Below are 19,540 nucleotides of genomic sequence, written 5' to 3' on the forward strand. Positions count from 1 at the left end.
TAGGTGTCGATGGTGCATGAAGAATGGTCTTTAATAAGAGTGTAAAGAATTATCCATTTCCTTAATCATGATTCTAATTAGCTATTACAAAAGCCATAACTTGCACTATAACAACATTTTTGATCTCAAATTAGAATAGTCAAATGATATTCCTACCTCAATGTAGTAGTATCCCAGAGTGAACAGAAGAACAGTTACAGCAGTCACACTTAAGAAAAACTTTGTATACATAGAGTCCTTCTGATCCTCCATGATGTACTCATACTGTGGAGATTTCTAGAAACAAAGAATACTCCATTTAAATCTTGATTGGAACACTGCTGTGATTTAAAATAACTGTTGAAAAGACAGAGTATTTTATACCCTACATATAAAAAACAACATATAAAGTACAAAATGTTTTTCTTCATTGGTTCTGTAAGGATAAACAAAAATATCTTTGAGTCAACCAAATGTTCAGAGTCTGATTGGACAGTTGGCTTTAAATAGCTTAATTATAAGTTTTAATCTCTTTGACCCAGGTTCACAGCCCATTTAGCCCTTCACATCATACAATGTTGGGATGTAAAAGATCTCTGATGGACGCATTTCATGTTTACCATACAGAATTAACCAAAACTTTGCTAGTTCTACTTTCTCTGCCATCTTGCAGAATGTAAAAATTAACTTGCAGGCAGCCTAAATGGCAGCAAAACGAAATATCTGTAATGCAGTGCCTTAAATCATGTCGTCATTGTTGTTGTCATTATTGTGGGATTATTTCTTTTGCTAGTTGCTTTATGGCGCACCGACACAGATAGGTCTTATGGCGACGATGGGATAGGAAAGGACTAGGAGTTGGAAGGAAGCGGCCGTGGCCTTAATTAAGGTACAGCCCCAGCATTTGCCTAGTGTGAAAATGGGAAACCACGGAAAACTATCTTCAGGGCTGCCAACAGTGAGATTCGAACCCACTATCTCCCGGATGCAAGCTCACAGCTGCATGCCCCTGACCGCACGGCCAACTCGCCCGGTGGGATTTATTTTCAGGGAAAGCAATGATCACACTAAAAAATGTGTATGAAAATAACTATTTAAGGACACAAATAACTATTTAAGGATACAAAATACTGTTACATGACAAATAACAAAACAATCACTTTATATGACCTTCACCGAGCTCGACAGCTGCAGTCGCTTAAATGCAGCCTGTATCCAGTATTCGGGAGATAGTGGGTTTCGAACCCCACTGTCGGCAGCTCTGAAGATGGTTTTCCATGGTTTCCCATTTTCACACCAGGCAAATGCTGGAACTGTACCTTAATTAAGGCCACGGCCACTTCCTTCGCAATCCTAGCCCTTTCCTGTCCCATCGTCGCCATAAGACCTATCTGTGCCGGTGCGACGTAAAGCAACGTGTAATTAATTAATTAATGAATGAATTAATTAATACATAAATAAATAAATACATAAATATATGACGTTCACATCAGTCTCTCTACATGAGCACATTTTTTTCACAGTTTATATATACTTTTAGCACCTGCTTGGAGAGCATTCCCAAATCATCATCATCATAATCATCACCATCATCTTACTCTGTGGATCAGTGGTAGTGCAACAGCATCCAGATCCCAAAGCCACGGGTTCAAACATGGCAAGGGTAGTCGGATGACCGAAGGACGGGAAAAACTCCATTCGATACTCTGTCATATGGCGTCAGCATGTAAAAGATCTCTTGTGATACACCTGGTGTTTACCTTACAAAATTCAGTAAAAGATCAGCTATAGATGCCCAAGAGAGATTTGGTTCACCCTGCCATCTCGTAGATCTGGAGTAGAACAGAACATCAAAATCGACAAGCAGGCAGCAAAATGGCATCAAATTAAAATGCCAACACATGGTAGCTGAGGCAATTTCATCATCACCACCATCATCTAGGAATGACACAAACAGGCAAGATGATGGGTATAACAGTAAAAGGATGCTATATGGACTTGTAAGAAGGAAAAGAAGAGTCTACACAAACAGATGAAAGGGAAGAAAGGAGAATTAATAACACAGAGGAGACAAGAAAAAGATGGAAGGATTACTTTGATGAACTCCTAATGAGTGAAAGTGGAAGAAGCGACAGGATTGGATGAATTGTATGTGGAAATCATAAAATCAGCAGGACCCATTGGTCTACAGTGACTGAATAGGCTATTTAGATGTATTTAGAAAGAAAAAGTAGTACCAATTGACCAGAGTAAAGAAGTAACATACTTACATTTAAGAAGGAGGACAAGAAGTTGTGTGATGATTATTATCGAGGAATCACACTCATCTCCCAGGTAGCAAACATATTTGAAAGGGTACTAGAAACAAAATGAGAAGAAAGGTCGAAGGACAACTACAATAATAATGTTATTGGATTTACGTCCCACTAACTACTCTTTTACAGTTTTCAGGACAACTACAAAAAGAACAATATGGTTTTCAACATGGAAGAACAACACTAGACCCCATCTTTAGTATGAGGCAGTTAATGGAAAAACAACGGAAATACGGAAGAGATATGGTGTTGATATTCCTTGATTTAGAAAAGGTTTATGACAGTGTTGCCAGAACAAAAGCATAGAAAGTAATGTAACAGAAAAGAGTTTAGAAAACAAAAGATAAAATATCTGCAAGCAATATACACAAATTGTTGCAACAGTGTCCAGACACATGTGGGGTGGATGGAGTGGTTTTGGAATGTAAGTGGTCTATGCCAAGGAAGTGTGCTGTCACCACTGTAATTCATAATGGTTATAGACGAAACTGTGAAAGAAACAAAGGTAAAACATGGAGACAGGCAGCCGAAGGTAATTCTGTTTGCAGATGATATTGTGGTGTGGGGAGTCAACAGAGATTAAGTACAACGGCAACTCTACATGTTGAGTGAAATTATTACAAATCATGGAATAAAAATTAGCACTGAAAAGAATAAAAATGAAATGGAGTATGGCTTTTACTGCCGGGAGTGTCCGAGGACATGTTCGGCTCGCCAAGTGCAGGTCTTTTGATTTTACGCCCGAAGGCGACCTGCGCGTTGTGATGAGGATGAAATGATGATGAAGACAACACATACACCCAGCCCCCGTGCCAGAGAAATTAACCAATGATGGTTAAAATTCCCGACCCTGCCAGGAATCGAACCCGGGACCCCTGTGGTCAAAGGTCAGCACGCTAACCACTTAGCCATGGAGCCGGACACTGAAAAGAATAAGAAAATTGTGTTGACTAAAGGAGAAAGGAATTGTAAAAATATAGGGACAAAACTTCGAAATTTTGGAGAGCTTCAAGTAGTTGGGAAGGAAACTGATGCAGGATGCAATGCTGGACATGGAAATCAGTAAAAGGATTCAACATGGAAATGTATTCTACCAGAGTGTGAGAAGCCTAGTGTAAAGGAAGGATGTAAATGCCAATAATGTGTAAAAAGGTGATGTATAAGATGTACTAATGTCCAATACTGACATATGCAGTGGACACCTGAACATGGATGAAAAGATAGAATAAAATAGGCCAGTGAAATGAAATTTTTAAGAAGTATGATACGAAAGACAAGAAAGGACACAGTAAGAAATCAGGATGTCAGGAAGGAAATTGGAGTGGAAAAGTTTTATGACAGAATGGACAGGAATAAGATGTTCTGGACATGTTAAGATTGAAGAGGGAAGGATGCCAAAGCAGATGATGAAGAACCAGCAGAAGGAGAGAGGGCAAGAGGGAGACCCAGGCGAAAGTGGTTGAAAATGATCAAGAATAGTATAATAAGGAATCTGCCAGCTGGGTGACTGCTCTAAATGCAGATAAGTGATGAACAGAAGTGAAACAGAAAGAGGGAAAAATCAAGTGATGATTAAGAACACTCTTTCAGTTCTACTACTTCACCAGAGCTCGATGAGGTACTTTCTTACCACTCCAGTACTCCCAAAAACATCATACTTATTCCAATGGAGTTTTAAAAGTAAACAAAGGCACAGTATTCCTTCAAGAGCTCTTGTAAGGCATCTTTTCAGTAAATGCAAAAATATACTTTTCTCCAAAAATGTAGAGGCTTACCGATGAGAATTCTAAGAACCAATTATTTTATCTGTGAAGTAAAAGACAAATCATTTAAAATGCTTAAAGTCATTAACTAAAATAAAAATTATTGGAAACAATCATTTTGCAAGTTCCAAGGTATCGGGTATCATGTTTAGTCTCAACTATATATAGTAGAAACCGGGATGGGAACACAGTTAAGGAGGAACAATGGTGAATGGATAGAGGAAGACAGAAAGGTGCCATAAACATTCCAACCCAGCAGAGCTGGATGAGGGAAGTGAATGATGATGGTGGTGGTAATGATGATGATGATGATGATGATGATGTCAAAGAGGCAAAGTTAAGAGGATTATAGTAGACTTCCAGTCAAAACTTGCAACATCTAGAACAAAGAGAATAATCATACTAACTTAGCTAATCAACAGGATGTTTAGGTTAAAAGGGCTTAACTGCTAGGCTCCACCCCAAACTTTATAGAAATGATTCCACCACATTTCTATTAGATAACAAAGTACGTATTGTACCCTCAAAAAAGATAAGCGTCAGGACAGAAAAGAATTGGAACATTCAAAGTAGAAGATAAGGCACTCTAACCCTCAGGGATGCAACATAAAGATTACAAGGAACAGACAATTCAAGACACTTCCAGATTTAACATTGTTAAAATAAGAGATCAAGGTGAGTCTAGAGAGGTCAAGACACGAATGTTACTTATGGAGCCGCCATATTGGGTCTTTAAGTGAGCGTAACCAAAGGCAAGCATATTCGAATTTGGAGGATGTAGTTACCGAACATCGAAATAAAAACAAATAGAGAAACTATTGTACATGTAAAATTTAATTACGCATCTATTCTTCTGGTATATACAACTGTAAAACACTTAAAATACATTAATACATCCAAAGTTATTTGAATAGGAAGATAATGAAGAGAACATAAATTTCATTTTTTGAGAAACAAGAATCAGCAGAAGTGCCCATTTATTCTCTTTTACTTCCATACAGCTTGGTCTTACTGTGTTTCTTATTAATATCATCTGTCAAAATACGTAATCTTATCGACAGAAACACAGAAATCTGTACGGTCCCTTTGTTATATTATGATTACATGAAACATTGAACTTAAAGTACTTAAAGACAGTTGTAGTAAATTAGCTTAAGCACTTCCTTTATTAAGAAAGTGGTTACCGGTACTACATTTCTGAAAAGTTATCCCAGCATATTGTCAAACATTGAATGCATCTTGAGTTGAGTGCATTAAATTATGTTTGCCAACTCTTGTTATCCATTCATGCGGTAATTTTTTGGGGTTCTGAGGCAAAAATACTCTTCACATATACAACCAGAGTGATGTTCTTAGCTACTCTTACTAGTTTATGGATAACCCATGCAACTAAATAGTACGAAGTGGTGGTGGCGGTGTTTATTGCTTCAAGAGAAAGTACAACTGGACAACCATCCGCTATTACCACTAATCACAGGGGGAAAAATGGAAGGGATCTGACACTTCAAAAATGAAGGTATCGGCCAAAGAAAGACAAAGGCCCCGACGTTTGTAAAAATGAATGACTCCCTACGCCTCGACTGCTCTAATGCCAAGTTACAAGTAACTATTCTCATTTTGGGTCCGTATTGAAGTTGACGTATGTCTCAAATATTATTACAATATTATAAGCCCACCTGTAATAATATTTGTGACATGCTCTAATGCCGTCGGGATTGGAAAAGAACAAGCGTTGACCACAGGAGGTCGGATGGGATAGGAAAAGGTGAAGAGCTTAGCACAAACAGCAAAATCAAAGAGGGCAGGGAGAGTAGAGAAACTAGAAAACAGCTAATGAGGGAAATGAATAGAGTGAAAAAGGAAGCAAAAGAGAATTATATGAATGGCATACTTCAAGAGGCTAATGACCACAAAGGGAAATGGAGAAAGCTGTATTCATATGTCAGGAATCAAAAAGGAAAAGAAATCGAAATTCCTACAACGGTGGGAGAAGGGGGTGAACACTATTTAACAGATACTGAGAAAGGAAAACCTGTTTAGTAGGGAATTCAGAGATTCAGTAGATAATTGTCAGGAGTTGGAAACTGAAACAGAAGGTAGAAAGGGAGAGACACACAGGGTAACAAGAAGCTTCTCATTCACAAATGAAGATATTTTCAGAGAAATCCAACTGCTTCAGCAAGGAAAAGCAGCAGGAAGTGATCAAATTACTGGGGAGGTGTTAAAGACAATGGTGTGGTACATTGTGCCTTATTTAAAATTTCTCTTTGACTATGTCATAAATAATAGTGTAATACCAAAGGAATGGAAGGAATCTATAATAATACCAATTTATAAAGGAAAGAGTGATAACAGGAAACCAGAGAACTACAGACCAATCAACCTGACCAGTATAGTTTGTAAAATACTGGAGAGTTTAATATCAAAGTACATCGGAGGTTTATGTGATGATAAAAATTGGTTCATGAGGAGCCAGTATGGATTTAGAAAGAAATTTTCTTGTGAGGCACAACTGGTGGGATTTCAGCAGGACATATCAGATCAATTGGATTCAGGAGGCCAGTTAGATTACATAGCCATAGATCTTTCCAAAGCCTTTGATAGAGTAGAACATGGAATATTATTAAAGAAATTGGAGGGAATAGGATTGGACGTAAGGGTTACACGTTGGATAAAAACATTTCTAAATTCAAGGGTTCAGAAAGTCAAAGTAGGAAATAATGTATCGCAGGATGATAAAGTTTGGAACGGAATTGCACAGGGTAGTATAATCGGTCCATTACTTTTCTTAATATACGCAAAAGATTGTATAGAGATGACATACTTGTTTATAGGGAAATAAATAACATTGAGGATTGTTCAGAATTACAAAGGGACCTTGAGAGTATCCAACAATGGGTTGAAGAGAAGAATATGAAGGTTAATGGAGGCAAATCAACTGTTACAACATTTACAAACAGGAGTTTTAAAACTGAATTTGAATATACTTTGGATGAGGTAGTTATCCTAAAAGATGGCAAGTGCAAATACTTAGGTGTGAGATTTGAAAGTAATTTGCACTGGAAGGGTCATGTGGATGACATTGTTGGGAAAGCATACAGATTGTTACATGTCATAATGGGGCTACTTAAAGGATGCAACAAAGAATTAAAAGAGAAAAGTTACTCAAGTATGGTTCGTCCATTATTGGAATATGCAAACAGTGTTTGGGATCCTCACCAAGAATACCTAATAAAAGAAATAGATAGTGTGCAGAGGAAAGCAGCAAGATTTGTAACAGGGGATTTCAGGAGAAAGAGTAGTGTATCAGAAATGTTAAAGGAACTAGGGTGGGAAACTCTAAGTAAGAGAAGGGAGAAAACTAGACTTATAGGATTATATAGAGCCTATACAGGAGAAGCAGCATGGGGAGATATCTGTGAGAGGCTTCAGTTGGAAAATAATTATATCGGCAGGACTGACCACAAATATAAAATTATAAGGAATTTTAGCAGAAGCAATTGGGGTAAATTTTCATTCATTGGGAAGGGTGTGAAGGAGTGGAACAGTTTACCGTATTTGATCCATTTCCAAAATCTGTACAGATATTCAAGAAGAGAATAAACAGCAACAGAGAAAATAAATGAAATGTTAGAGGGCATTCGACCAGTGCAGGTTAATGTAAATAAAAAATGTGTGTGAATAAATTAATTCCATCCCCTGGTGTAAGGAGTTTGGACAGCCAAAGTAGGGGACTGCCTGTAGGGGTGAAGTACAGTGGGGACTTCGAGGGCCATGGGACTGCAACGGTAGCTGTGAAGGCCCTTCAGGAACTCTGAAAAGTGGTGGCAAAAGGGGCTCTGGTTAAGATGCAGCAGGTCGTTATGCTACTTAGGTTCCAGAATGGGTAAACAAAAAAAAAAAAAAAAAAAGTAAATAAATGCAATGTAAATTTTAATCTTATACCAGTTTTATAGTTAGTATCATTTGAAGTAATTCCACATACTGTATATCAGTTGACTATATTTGTAAGTAGTACAGGAGATATTATAAGTAGAATTTTGTAAACAATATAAATTTATTAAGGATGAGCTGTGTGTTTAATAGACAAAATTGATAGCATAAATTGTATAATATTGTATTACAGGAAAATTTTCTTCTCTTGTTAATTTAATATTTAGTGCTTGACAATAATGTATTTTAGTGTACCATTTGCCACCGAGGTAGACACGTCATTTGCAAATAAAGAGATTTTGATTTTTGATTTTGAAATAAGTGAAATGAATGCCAGGACTCAGCTAAGGGCCTCATGGTCATCAACCCATGCTCCCAAGTTGAAAGTGTCTGAGGCCCCTTTAAGTCGCCTCTTACGACAGGCAGGAAATACCATGGACGTATTCTACCACCCCCCACAAAATTATTACAAAGCCGGCATCTGTATTATGTCTTCATCATTTGAAAACTGGTGATCATAATTTGTATGGCTTATAGTCTTCAGTTTTTGGGCCGATGACCTTCGATGTTAGGCCCCTTTAAACAACAATCATCATCATCATCATCATCATCATCATCATCATCATCAGTGGGCTTTTGGCAAGAAAAACATTCAAGGTAATACTCAGGTGGTGGTGGTGGTGGTGGTGGTGATTATTGTTTTAAGAGTCAGTATAACTAGGCAACCATTCTCTATATAACACTAATCAGAGGGAAAAAATGGAAGGGATCCAGCACTTCGAAAAATGAAGATATTGGCCAAAGGAAGTCAAGGGCCACGAAGGGTGTGAAAACAAAAGACTCCCTAGCCTTCGAAAACCTAATAGCATCAGGGTCGAAAAAGAGTAAGATTTGACCAAGGGAGGTCAGAAAGAGGAGATGAAAGTAAGGAGCCTGGCACAAGTAAGTGGAAGCAATGCCAGGACTCAGCTAAGGGTCCCGTGGTCGCAAACCCACGCTCCAAAGTTCAGAGCCCCTGGGGCAGGTAATATCATCATCATCATCATCAGAAGAAGAAGAAGAAGAAGAAGAAGAAGAAGACCAAGCAAGTGGCTGTGCAGTTTGGGTGATGTAGCTACCAATTTGCATTCGGAATATAGTGGGTTCTTCGGCAGCCCTGAAGATAGTTTACCATGGTTTCCCCACCTTCACACCTAGCAAATGCTGGGGGCATTCTTTAACCCTTTATAAGGCGGTTGGAATTATTTTCCCACCTCGGTTTTCTGTCATTTCTGGGCGCTGGGAGTTTATTCCCCATGTACTGAGGTGTGCTGCACTCTTGGGAATATCTGTGGAACTATTCTGATTTCCTTGGAATCTTTAGCTTCTTTGGAAAACATCTGAAAAGCAACATTGTGCCAGCGCAACACCTGTTGTGAACAAGATTTATGAAGTGAAAATAGGGTAAGAAGTCAACATGTTGTAAGTCTATATACTATTTACATGAATTTTCTTTGTTTATTGGGCGTTTTTCTTATTTGTTCTGAGATTATTTACTTCCTTTTACAAATTGAAGAGTTCTGAGATATGAATTTCTTTCACAATGTATGTGGAAATATGCTTCCCATAGCCCACATAGGTGTCCGAAATGTTTCTGCTAAATAAAAAGTGAACTAACTGAACTGAAATTGTGTCCGTAGGTGGGCCATGGGAAATATGTTCCCACTTCTGAATGGCAGACAGCAGGTGGTGGGAAGTAAATTCCCATCTTATTACTGACCTCCTGAGAACTGGATTGTCTTTTTTTCTGTTAAATAGTATTAATATATAAGTAATAATAATAACAACGTAAACGTTTCCACCTTTTCAATACTAAAATATATTCACAAAATTATAAATTACACGGTACTAGTTTCGACCCATCTAGGGGTCATCATCAGCCGTATTGGAGCAAAGATCACTTTTGGCGAAATCCTAAGAAAACTAGTACCGTGTAATTTATAATTTTGTGAATATATTTTAGTACTGAAAAGGTGGAAACGTTTACGTTGTTATTATTATTACTTATATATTATTCTCAGTTCAATACGGACCAAAAACATGAAATTCATAACCATTAAATAGTATTATTTAGTACTTATAGAGCCTGTAAATAAAGTTAGTTAGAAAAGAAAATGTTTTATTGAGTACTGCCTTATAAAGGGTTAATTAAAGCCACGGTCGCTTCCTTCCCACTCCTAGCCCTTTCCGATCCCATAATCTCCATAACACGTACATGTGTCAACATACAGCAGATTGCAAAAAAGAAGAATACTTAGGTATTATGTGAACACTGGCCTGCACTTATCATTCGAATCACATGTCTCACTTTTATAAGACTGGTATAACAATTGTGGTAAGATAACTGTGAACCAGTTTGTAATATGCTTTCATAATCTCTACCCCCTGTGGGTGGGGGTGGTAGAATAACATTCGCGATATCCCCTGCCTGTTTGAAAACGTGACTAAAAGGGCCCCAGGGTCTCTTAACTTGGAAGCGAGGGTTGGCGACCACGCGGCCCTTAGTTGAGTCCTGGTATTTTTTCAATTAATTGTGCCAGGCTCCTTACTTTAATTTTTTCTACATGACCTCCCTCAGGTAGTTAACTCGAAAAAGGAAACAGAAATAATATTATTAGACCTATACAGTTCTTGTTACCTTTGTTGCTTTTTTTTTTTTAAGAAAATCTTTGTTTGGGAAGTTCCCAGAACATTTTTGGGATGGAATTCCACTTGTGTGTTTCCGTTCATCTACCCTCTTCTGTTCATACTGCAATTCATTAAAATTATATCAGAAGGAAATACATAATGGAACCCATAAAAAAATCGTTCATATTCTTCAGGAATGATTTCAATGCAATAACTTACTAGCCTTGAACAAGACTGAATTATAAAATGTAGGTTGCCATTTATCACGCACGGAATTTTGTACCGTACCCACCGAGCACATCATTGCTTATCACTGGAAAGCAAAACACTCTAATCCCGCCAGTTAACTTGTTCTGACAATTAGATGTAGTGCACTATCCTACTTTCCTTAAAAATGCAAATATATTTCACATTCTTCACATCGGGCTTGCCCACATCATAACAGTGCTTAAGACTCAAAGGCTGTCACTGCAAAGGATTGTGGTAGCGTGACCAGACCTGCCTAGACTGACCTTGTAGGAGACAATTCACAAGTGGCACTCATAGTGTCATGACCTGGAAACTCGCACCGAATTCAAATATCATTGGAAATTCATATATGGAAATCGACAAATAAATTAAGTTTAGAAAAAAAAAGTGTTGCTAAGATATTAACTTCAAAGCTGCTGAAGCAATTCTGGATAAATGAAGAAGAATTACTTAGCAGGTTATTATTTAAAAACTGAAATTATACATACTGTATATTCCAGATATAAAATGCACTGCTGGGAAAAGGCTTGATCTTCATTCATGCATTACTCTTTTTGCTTTAGCATTCCTGCCTGAATGTTTACAGATAGATCATTCCCTCATTTAAAAAACATTGTATCATCACATTTAAGATACTTGTCAATAAACAGATGAGCACATTCCTGCCTTCTTCTCTTGGAAGGCCTACCCCATTTGGAAGGGGAGATAACATTTATTTTTTGGGAGATTCTGTGTTGATACATACCACGGTTTTAGCCTGAAGAGAGAGATAAAAGAAAGAAAAGCATGAAAATGCAATCAATAGTTATGTTTTGAGGAATATGTACGTAAAATTAATAGGGTAAGAATATAACATACCCCTTGCTGTATAGTCGTGGATTTGTAAAATCGTTGACCTTGAAATGGTCTGAACAGATCTAACAATTCTTATTCAAGCGTAACATCTTTATTTCTTATATACCTTATCCAAGTCACTTCTGTGACATTTCAAAACCCACAGTGCACACCTACAACAACAATTCGTTATTGAAGGTTAACTGCTGCACTATACAATAGCATAAGCTTATTATATTTTAAGTCGTTTAAAATATGGGTCGCACAGCTCAGAAGTTTAGAAAGTACTATAAAAATATTTTTGTCACTGGAAGAATACACAATATGTACTTACATTTCCTTGTCACGAGGGAAACGGAAGAAAGACCACGAATTCTTCTGCACTTCATAATTATTACAGCCAAACACAGCACATATCTTTCTACTCATGATGAGAGGAGATATAAATGAATGACACACGCTATTGTTTACTGATTTTAACTTACTCAAAACGCATAAATAACATGAAAAACTTCACAAACTAATGCATGCACTCTTATGACAAGCTAAGTAACTCAAGGTCACATCACTAGACAAAGCTCTAAACGCTGGTCCCTTGATATCTCGCAGACTGTCCTATATTATCTCTACCATATTTGAAGGAACCAAGCATTGACTAATAGAATGATCAAATGGATAAGTGTAAGTAAAGTTAGATCAATGTCATTCTCAGTCAACAGGTAGCCCATCTTAATTAAGTACTTATTAATTGTGATTTCTAGTGGTAAATAACAGAGAAGTCTCTATTCTACAAGCACCACAAATACAACAGACATTTATACTAATAATTTCTGAAGAAATAAATCGGACAGACTAAAAGACATTTCCTTCAGTAAGTAAGGATGGCACGTACCAGAAAAGGAGAAAATAAATTACAGTAGTAAACAGATATTTACTGATGGAAATACTGTGTTAATGTAATGCATCAATTGTTCTTTTGAAGACCACAGTGAACCTTACAATGCTAATGAAGATGAATACAATGAGATGTATCCATTAAAGTTTTAGAACTTCAAGGACAGTATATAGCAGGAACAGGTCAAAGAGTAATAAAAATGAGTTTGTCTAAATGATATAAGCAGATACTGGTACAATAGAAATACAGAGAATGTACTTCCTAGCAATTCTGTTAACCCACAAAATAAACTCAGAGTTGTCCCAGAACTAATTTACCAGCTTGATACGATTAAAGCCTAAAGAGCTGTCAAATATATGACTTTGAAGATTAAGTGTATAGGGGCATATACAAAAAAATAAGAATTTCTTCCATTATTCTATGAAGTACTGCAGTAAACAAGTAACCAAGTTAATAAATATATTTTACATCTGCTTAAAAGAGATGCTGAGGCAAGTGTTGGGTGGCAGCAAATAACCCAATCCCCTAAGGAGAACAACAGCTTCAGGCGGAGGAGTTTCCTTGGGTGGAGTGACGGCCCCCTCAGTGTAGGAAATGACACTAGAACTTACTGATTAGCGTCTGACCCACGGTTAGGGGTGGCTGAAAAGTTGTCCGCACTCCATGTTAGGAGCAGCCTGATCAACTGCAGGCAGTAACTCTAAAATGCCTTTGGGAGTGACAACCCCATAGTAATAACAGCCTAAAATGAAAATAGCCCTTTTAAATCAATCTCAGAAAAGGCTGAGGCATTCCCTGCAAGTGACGCACAGTTCTTATGCTGGGGGAAATGTGAGAAGTGGGCAGCCATTAAAGAACATTATAAAGGTGGCAATAATAAACCTCATGTTACTGACTGGAAAGTCAAAAGAGGTGATTTCATGAAGTAGGAGAACATACCTATGATGGAATTGAGTGACATTACGCGAAGAGAAAATGGAAAGAAGTTGAGGAAGGGATACACCGAGACCGAAGTAAAGGACTACATCCAAGTGTATGCATCCCAGACTGGATGCGAAGAAGAATATAGAGACAATTTCCTGCAGACAATGGAGAGAGAAATTTATTTATTTAATTGTATGGTGATTATAACAACAAATTCAGAAGTCCAGGTCCAAGTTTTTCAGCCACTCTACGGCACTTTCTGAAAAACGAAACAGGTCGCTGGGGCTTCCGAAGTAGACATGAAGAGGGCAGCGCAGGATGACATGATCCATGGTCTGTTTCTCTTCACTGCATTTACACATTGGAGAATCCATCCAAACCCACTTATGGCGTAAGAAATTGCAACGTCCATGCCCGGTTCTCAGTCTGTTGAGGCGACACCATAGTTTTCTTCGGAGGTCGAATCCCTTCATTTTTCGAATTGGATTTAGCTCATGAGCATTAGTTCCAGATGTTGAATTTGACCATGCATCCTGCCAGTTCTCGTTTAGATTAAAACAATCCTTCAAGAATCAGCTGGCCAGTACACTTGCTGGTCTCCTAGATCGAAGTTGTTGTCGCAATGGTAACAAAATTCCTGGTGAACTGGTAATGAAGGAGATGACCAGATTATCTTTGCTTCTCTCAGCAGAGCTCAGGTGGGGTAGTGGGCTATGTCTAAGTACGGGTAACCAGTGGTGAGGTGTTGACTTTACAGTACAGTTATGCAGCGCATGGTATCATTCAACTTAGTATCCACTTCATGCACATATGCACTTTCCAGCCATACCAGGGCACAGTATTCCGCTGCAGAGTAGACAAGACTGATACCCGTTAATCGTAAGCAGTCAGCCGAGACTCCCCAGGAACTGCCACAAAGCTTGTGCAGGATGTTGTTATTCCTTGTAGCGATTTTGTGAGAGAGCTTGGTGAGATGTTCTTCGCAGCTCAAAGAGAAATAAAGGATATGGAAGAAACTGGAGGGATGGTGGGATGCGACAGAAAAGGAGTGGAAGAAGTAAATGAACCTTTCCAATATGGAAAAAGGAATGAAGAGGGAGAGAAGTTGGTGGATTTTTGTGTGAGAAATGGGTTAAGTGTGAGCAGTACGTGGTTCAGGAAAAAAGATTACCTGATATGGATGGGGAAACAGAAGGACAAAGACAGTAACTGATATAATTTCATGCGGAAAAAACAAATCTCAAGAGTTAATAATAATAGTTTTAAGCTCCACTAACTACATTTTTATGGTTTTCAGAGATGTCAAGGTGCAGGAAGTTTGCCTTACAGGAATTCTTTTATGTGGCAGAAAATCTACCGACACAAGGCCGATATTTTTGAGCACCTTCAAATACCACCGGACTGAGTCAGGATCGGACCTGCCAAGTCGGGCTCAGAAGGCCAATGTGTTATTAGATGTAACAGCCCTGCCAGAAGCAGACCATGGAGACCATAGAGTAATGGTAGCAAAAATGAAAGCAGGAAAAATAATGAAAAAGAAAGAAATAAGAGAAGAAAATAAAAGAATGGAAATGAGTATATGGTAGTAAAAGAAAAATTACAATATAAATTAAACAACACATACCTAACACTGAGGTGGAAAGTGTGGAAGTGGAATGGAACATGATCAAGAGGGCATTTGTGCAGAGTGTTTGTGGTAGAATAGCTGGCAGAGTGAAAGACTGAGACCCCATGGTGGAATGAGAGGGTACAGGAAGCAGTGAAAGAAAGCATGGCAATTATGGAACAGAGAGAAAATGGAAGAAAGTATCAGGAAATGAAAAGGTGCAAAAATGCAGTAAATGAAGAAAAGAAGAAAATCTGGGAAAGTTTTACACAAGAGCTGGAAGAGGATGTGTAGAGTCTACACAAAGCAAAGGGGAAAAAACAAGAAATAGCACAATCAGAGGAGATATGAAAACGTTGGAAGGATTACTTTGATGAACTCCTGAATGTGAGAAGGGGTATAGACGAGATGATAGAAATAGAATGTAAGGAGACAGAATCTGAGAGTGAAGTCAGAATGAAAGAGGTAGAAACTGCTGTCAAATGAATTAAAATTGGAAAAGCAGCAGGACTGGATGAATTGTGAGAGGAAATGAAAAACGCCGAAGAACCCGTTGGTCTACTATTTAGATACATTTGGAAAGAAAAATTGGTACCAGAGTAATAATACCTGTATTTAAGAAGGGGGACAAGAAGATACATGATAATTTTCAATGAATCACACTAATTTCTCAAGTAGCAAAAATATTTGAAAGGGTACTAGAAAAGAGAATGAGAAGAAAAGCAGGAAAATTAAAAGAAGAGCAAATATGGCTTTTGTTATGGAAGATCAACACTAGACCCCATCTTTGGTATGAGGTTGTTAATGGAAAAAACATTAGGAATACAAAAGAGAAAAAAATTTGTCAAAATAAGCCGGCATTTGCCTGGTGTGAAAATGAGAAACCATGGAAAACCATCTTGAGGGCTGCTGACAATGGGGTTCAAACCCACTATCTTCCGAATACTGGATACTGACCACACTTAAGCGATTGCAACTATCGAGTTCAGTGCAACAATATTATACATGTTGTATTAAAATTTCTCACTGATATCTTATATTTTTAAGGAAATGTTAATTCTGTGAAACCCTGGTATTTGGGAACAAAATGGTCCGAGAATCAAGCACTCGACATTGTTGGCATGACGAGAGGTTCAGTACAACAGTTACAGAATACTCTTAAATGCAAACTTAAAGGTGTATTTTACAGCAAATTTTATTTGTTTTAAAATCTGTGTATCTCTTAACCTAGCGATCTGAAGGCAGGCATGTCCTGTCAGTCTTACGCAGGCAAAAGAGAAGACTTTACTGATGTCACCACAGAGATAGTTGCCTGGCTAAAGAATCTACGTTGAACACTCATTTCTGTACAGGTTCAATTCCTTCAAGTGATCTCAGCATTATAAGAAACCACTAAGTTTATTTAAAAATACACATTGTAGTACAGTTCCACATTACCAACTCTCTTTCTACATCCCCGAGCTAAAGATGACTGGGGTGCAACCAATTAAATTATCAGTACAAACAAACCAAAACTAAGACCAACATAGGATTAAGCAAATTTACATAACATGTAACAATGATGTGATTTTTGCATATTCCGAACGGGTCATTTTGATTTTTTAAAATTGTCAAAATAAACCAATCAGTTTTAAGAAATTGTGAATATGTTTTGGTTTAAAGTGTGAACACAGGAATTGAAAATACTGTACATTTCACCTCTTTTTACAATGAGCTGTGTGTGAAGAGTGTCACTTGGAATTTATAACATTTTATAATATTTTTTTTAACAATTTGCTTTAGGTCTTATGGCAATGATGGGATAGGGAAGGGCTAATAGCAGGAAGGAAGTGACCGTGGCCTTAATTACGATACAGACCCAGCTTTCCTCATTATGTAGAGAGAAATTCAATAGAAATTTAATAGTCTAATTTTTACAAATAATATTATGATATTGGTTTTACATCCCACTAACTATTTTTTATCATTTTCAGATGCTGGGATGCAAGAATGTTGTCTCACAGGAGAATTTTTCGTGTTGATAAATTGACCAATTTGAGCACACTCAAATACCCCTGCATGGAGATCCGATCAAACTCGCTAACTTGGGCTCAGAAAGCCAGTACTCCCTTATATCATATGAACAATTCAGTCCAGCAGTTCATTTTTAGCAAAAATTGTTTGACCAAAAAAAAAACTTTTATATTATCCTGAAGAATAAGGGTATCAGCAAAAGGAAAGGAATAATCATGATCATACAAAATACCTTCACACTTGGAAGAGAACAACAGTTCATCCTGGGAGGTAAATAGAGAAGATGACACCATTATGTCACGCACAAGTACTTCGAAGGGTTCCATGGTCACACTCCACTCTCCAAAGCTGAGGTCCTCAAGGATGGGGAGGACCACATACAGATATGGTACCACAGTGCAGTTTTGTCTTCCTTAATCAAAAAGCCCTCCTTGAGTATATTCCGTAAGTATATCAAATTAATGTACGGTAAAGCCCAAAGTACAGATATTTTAATACCTCCATGGGATATGAATTTCTTTACGTCCTCATCTTACAAATGTCTAATAAGAGGAAATTTGAAATTTAGCATTCTGTAGCATTTGAAAAACTAATTATGATGCTGCATCTTCACAGTAACCCTTACATAAGGGCAACTATCCTTTTCTGATACCTCTCTCTCTCTCTCTCTCTGAAAAAACATCAGTTTTGAATTATATTGCATTTTAGAACAAATTTTGCACTTTAACTGGTTTTCAAAACACTATGAAAAGTTGTTTACAGGTCATGAAAAAGAAAAATACCAGGAAAGACAAGATTAGAAATGAAGCAAACAGGAAGGAGACTAGCGTCTAAATTTCAGTTACCGAGCTTTTACGAAGTCGCCGGTTACAATGGTTTGGACATGTTATGAGGATGGACAGATTGAGAACAGCCAAGGAATTACATTGACAGAGAAGTGAAGGGGGCAGGGAGCAGTAGGGAGGTCAATAAATCGATGGATAGACACAGTGAAATCGGAGGTCAGCAAGAGGAATGTCAAGTGGGAGGAGATAAGAGGAACAGAAACTATATTTTAACCCGGGAAACTGGAGCAGCTTATAAATCTCATATTTTTTCCCGTATTGGCTCAACACAACTAAGGTTAAGTTATAAGGAGATTCCCACCTTCCAATACTTGTCAATGTCTATATAATGGTTTTATTAATTACATGATATAATCCAGCTTAATCTCTAGGACAGGTTTCGTTCTGATTATGGAACATCTTCAGCTAAAAGATTTGACAAAATGGCAAGACAAAATATATGTGATAGTTATGATAAAGTCAGCTAAAAGTTTTGACAAAATGACAAAACAATTAAAACACATGTGATGGTTATGATAAGATAAAATATTCATTCATGTTGGGTTAAAATTTCCAACAAGTCGGCGTCCAAGTGACGAAGCAAAATCAGCGTAAGGGTTCTTCTTTATGTTGGAGATGTGTATACTTGTTAATCTTGAAGATAAAATTGGAGATAGAAAAGATTTTCTTAAAGTATAGTTATCGGGGGAACTCTTGAAAAATAACCAAGTTGAAGTTGAGTTGCAGTTAGACTACTAAAATAAGTCTGAAACAAGAAGAAAATAAGTAAAAAGGATATTTTTAAAGGAGAAAACCTTGTAAGAATGTATGTACGTGAGGATAAAAGGATAATGGAGTTGTTTACCTTGTAGTCGATCGTGTCGTATTTGACGTCCTCCCTTATGCCGTGTCGTTAACTGACTGAGCGTGTGTGAGGCGCTTGCGGTGGGTGAGGTATAGCAGGAGAGGAAGGGGAAGTGGGGGAAGCAGGTGAAATGTTGTGTAGGGTGGAGCTAACTGAGGAGTGGTGTTGTGATAGGCTAGGGGAAACGGAAGGAAAAGTAGGGGGAATATTGTGTAGGGTGGAGCTACTTGGAAGGTGGTGTGTTGGTTGTTTTTTTGGGATCCTTTTTGATGGCTTTTCTAGACGAGTCGAATTTGGTAGCCTCTTCTAACAATATATTGATATTCTCCGTAATTTCGTTAATATTCTGGCTGGGGTTTCGTTTCTGATCAATCTCAATATAGATATTTTCAAAAATATTCATTAATTTACCTTTCTTTAACGTTCGTAGCATAGTCAAGTCCCTTTCTATTGATGTAAAATTGTGTTTATACTCAGTCATATGAAGACTCATGGCCGAGTACTTCCTATGTTTTTCAGCATTAATATGTTCTTGATATCTTATTAAGAAAGCTACGGCCTGTTTGCCCGATGTATGAATTGGCACAATTTGAGCATTTAAGCCTATATATCCCCGAATTTAAATATTTATTATTACTTGCAATGCTTTGGTGATTGAAAATTAAACGTTGAT

The 19,540-nt window shown here is 37.6% G+C and overlaps 1 protein-coding gene across 1 annotated transcript in view; it reads right to left on the reverse strand.

Annotated features, from left to right (window-relative positions):
• The window catches only part of LOC136880991 (transport and Golgi organization protein 1), a 202,580-nt gene that overhangs the window by 137,409 nt on the left and 45,631 nt on the right, over positions 1 to 19,540 (reverse strand). Inside the window, exon 5 of the mRNA XM_067153567.2 lies at positions 157 to 276. Coding sequence (XP_067009668.2) covers positions 157 to 276 — 120 coding nt within the window. The remainder of the gene's footprint in view (positions 1 to 156; positions 277 to 19,540) is intronic.

This window comes from Anabrus simplex, chromosome 9 (genome assembly GCF_040414725.1).
Source record: "Anabrus simplex isolate iqAnaSimp1 chromosome 9, ASM4041472v1, whole genome shotgun sequence".
NCBI classification, from domain to species: Eukaryota; Metazoa; Arthropoda; class Insecta; order Orthoptera; family Tettigoniidae; genus Anabrus; species Anabrus simplex.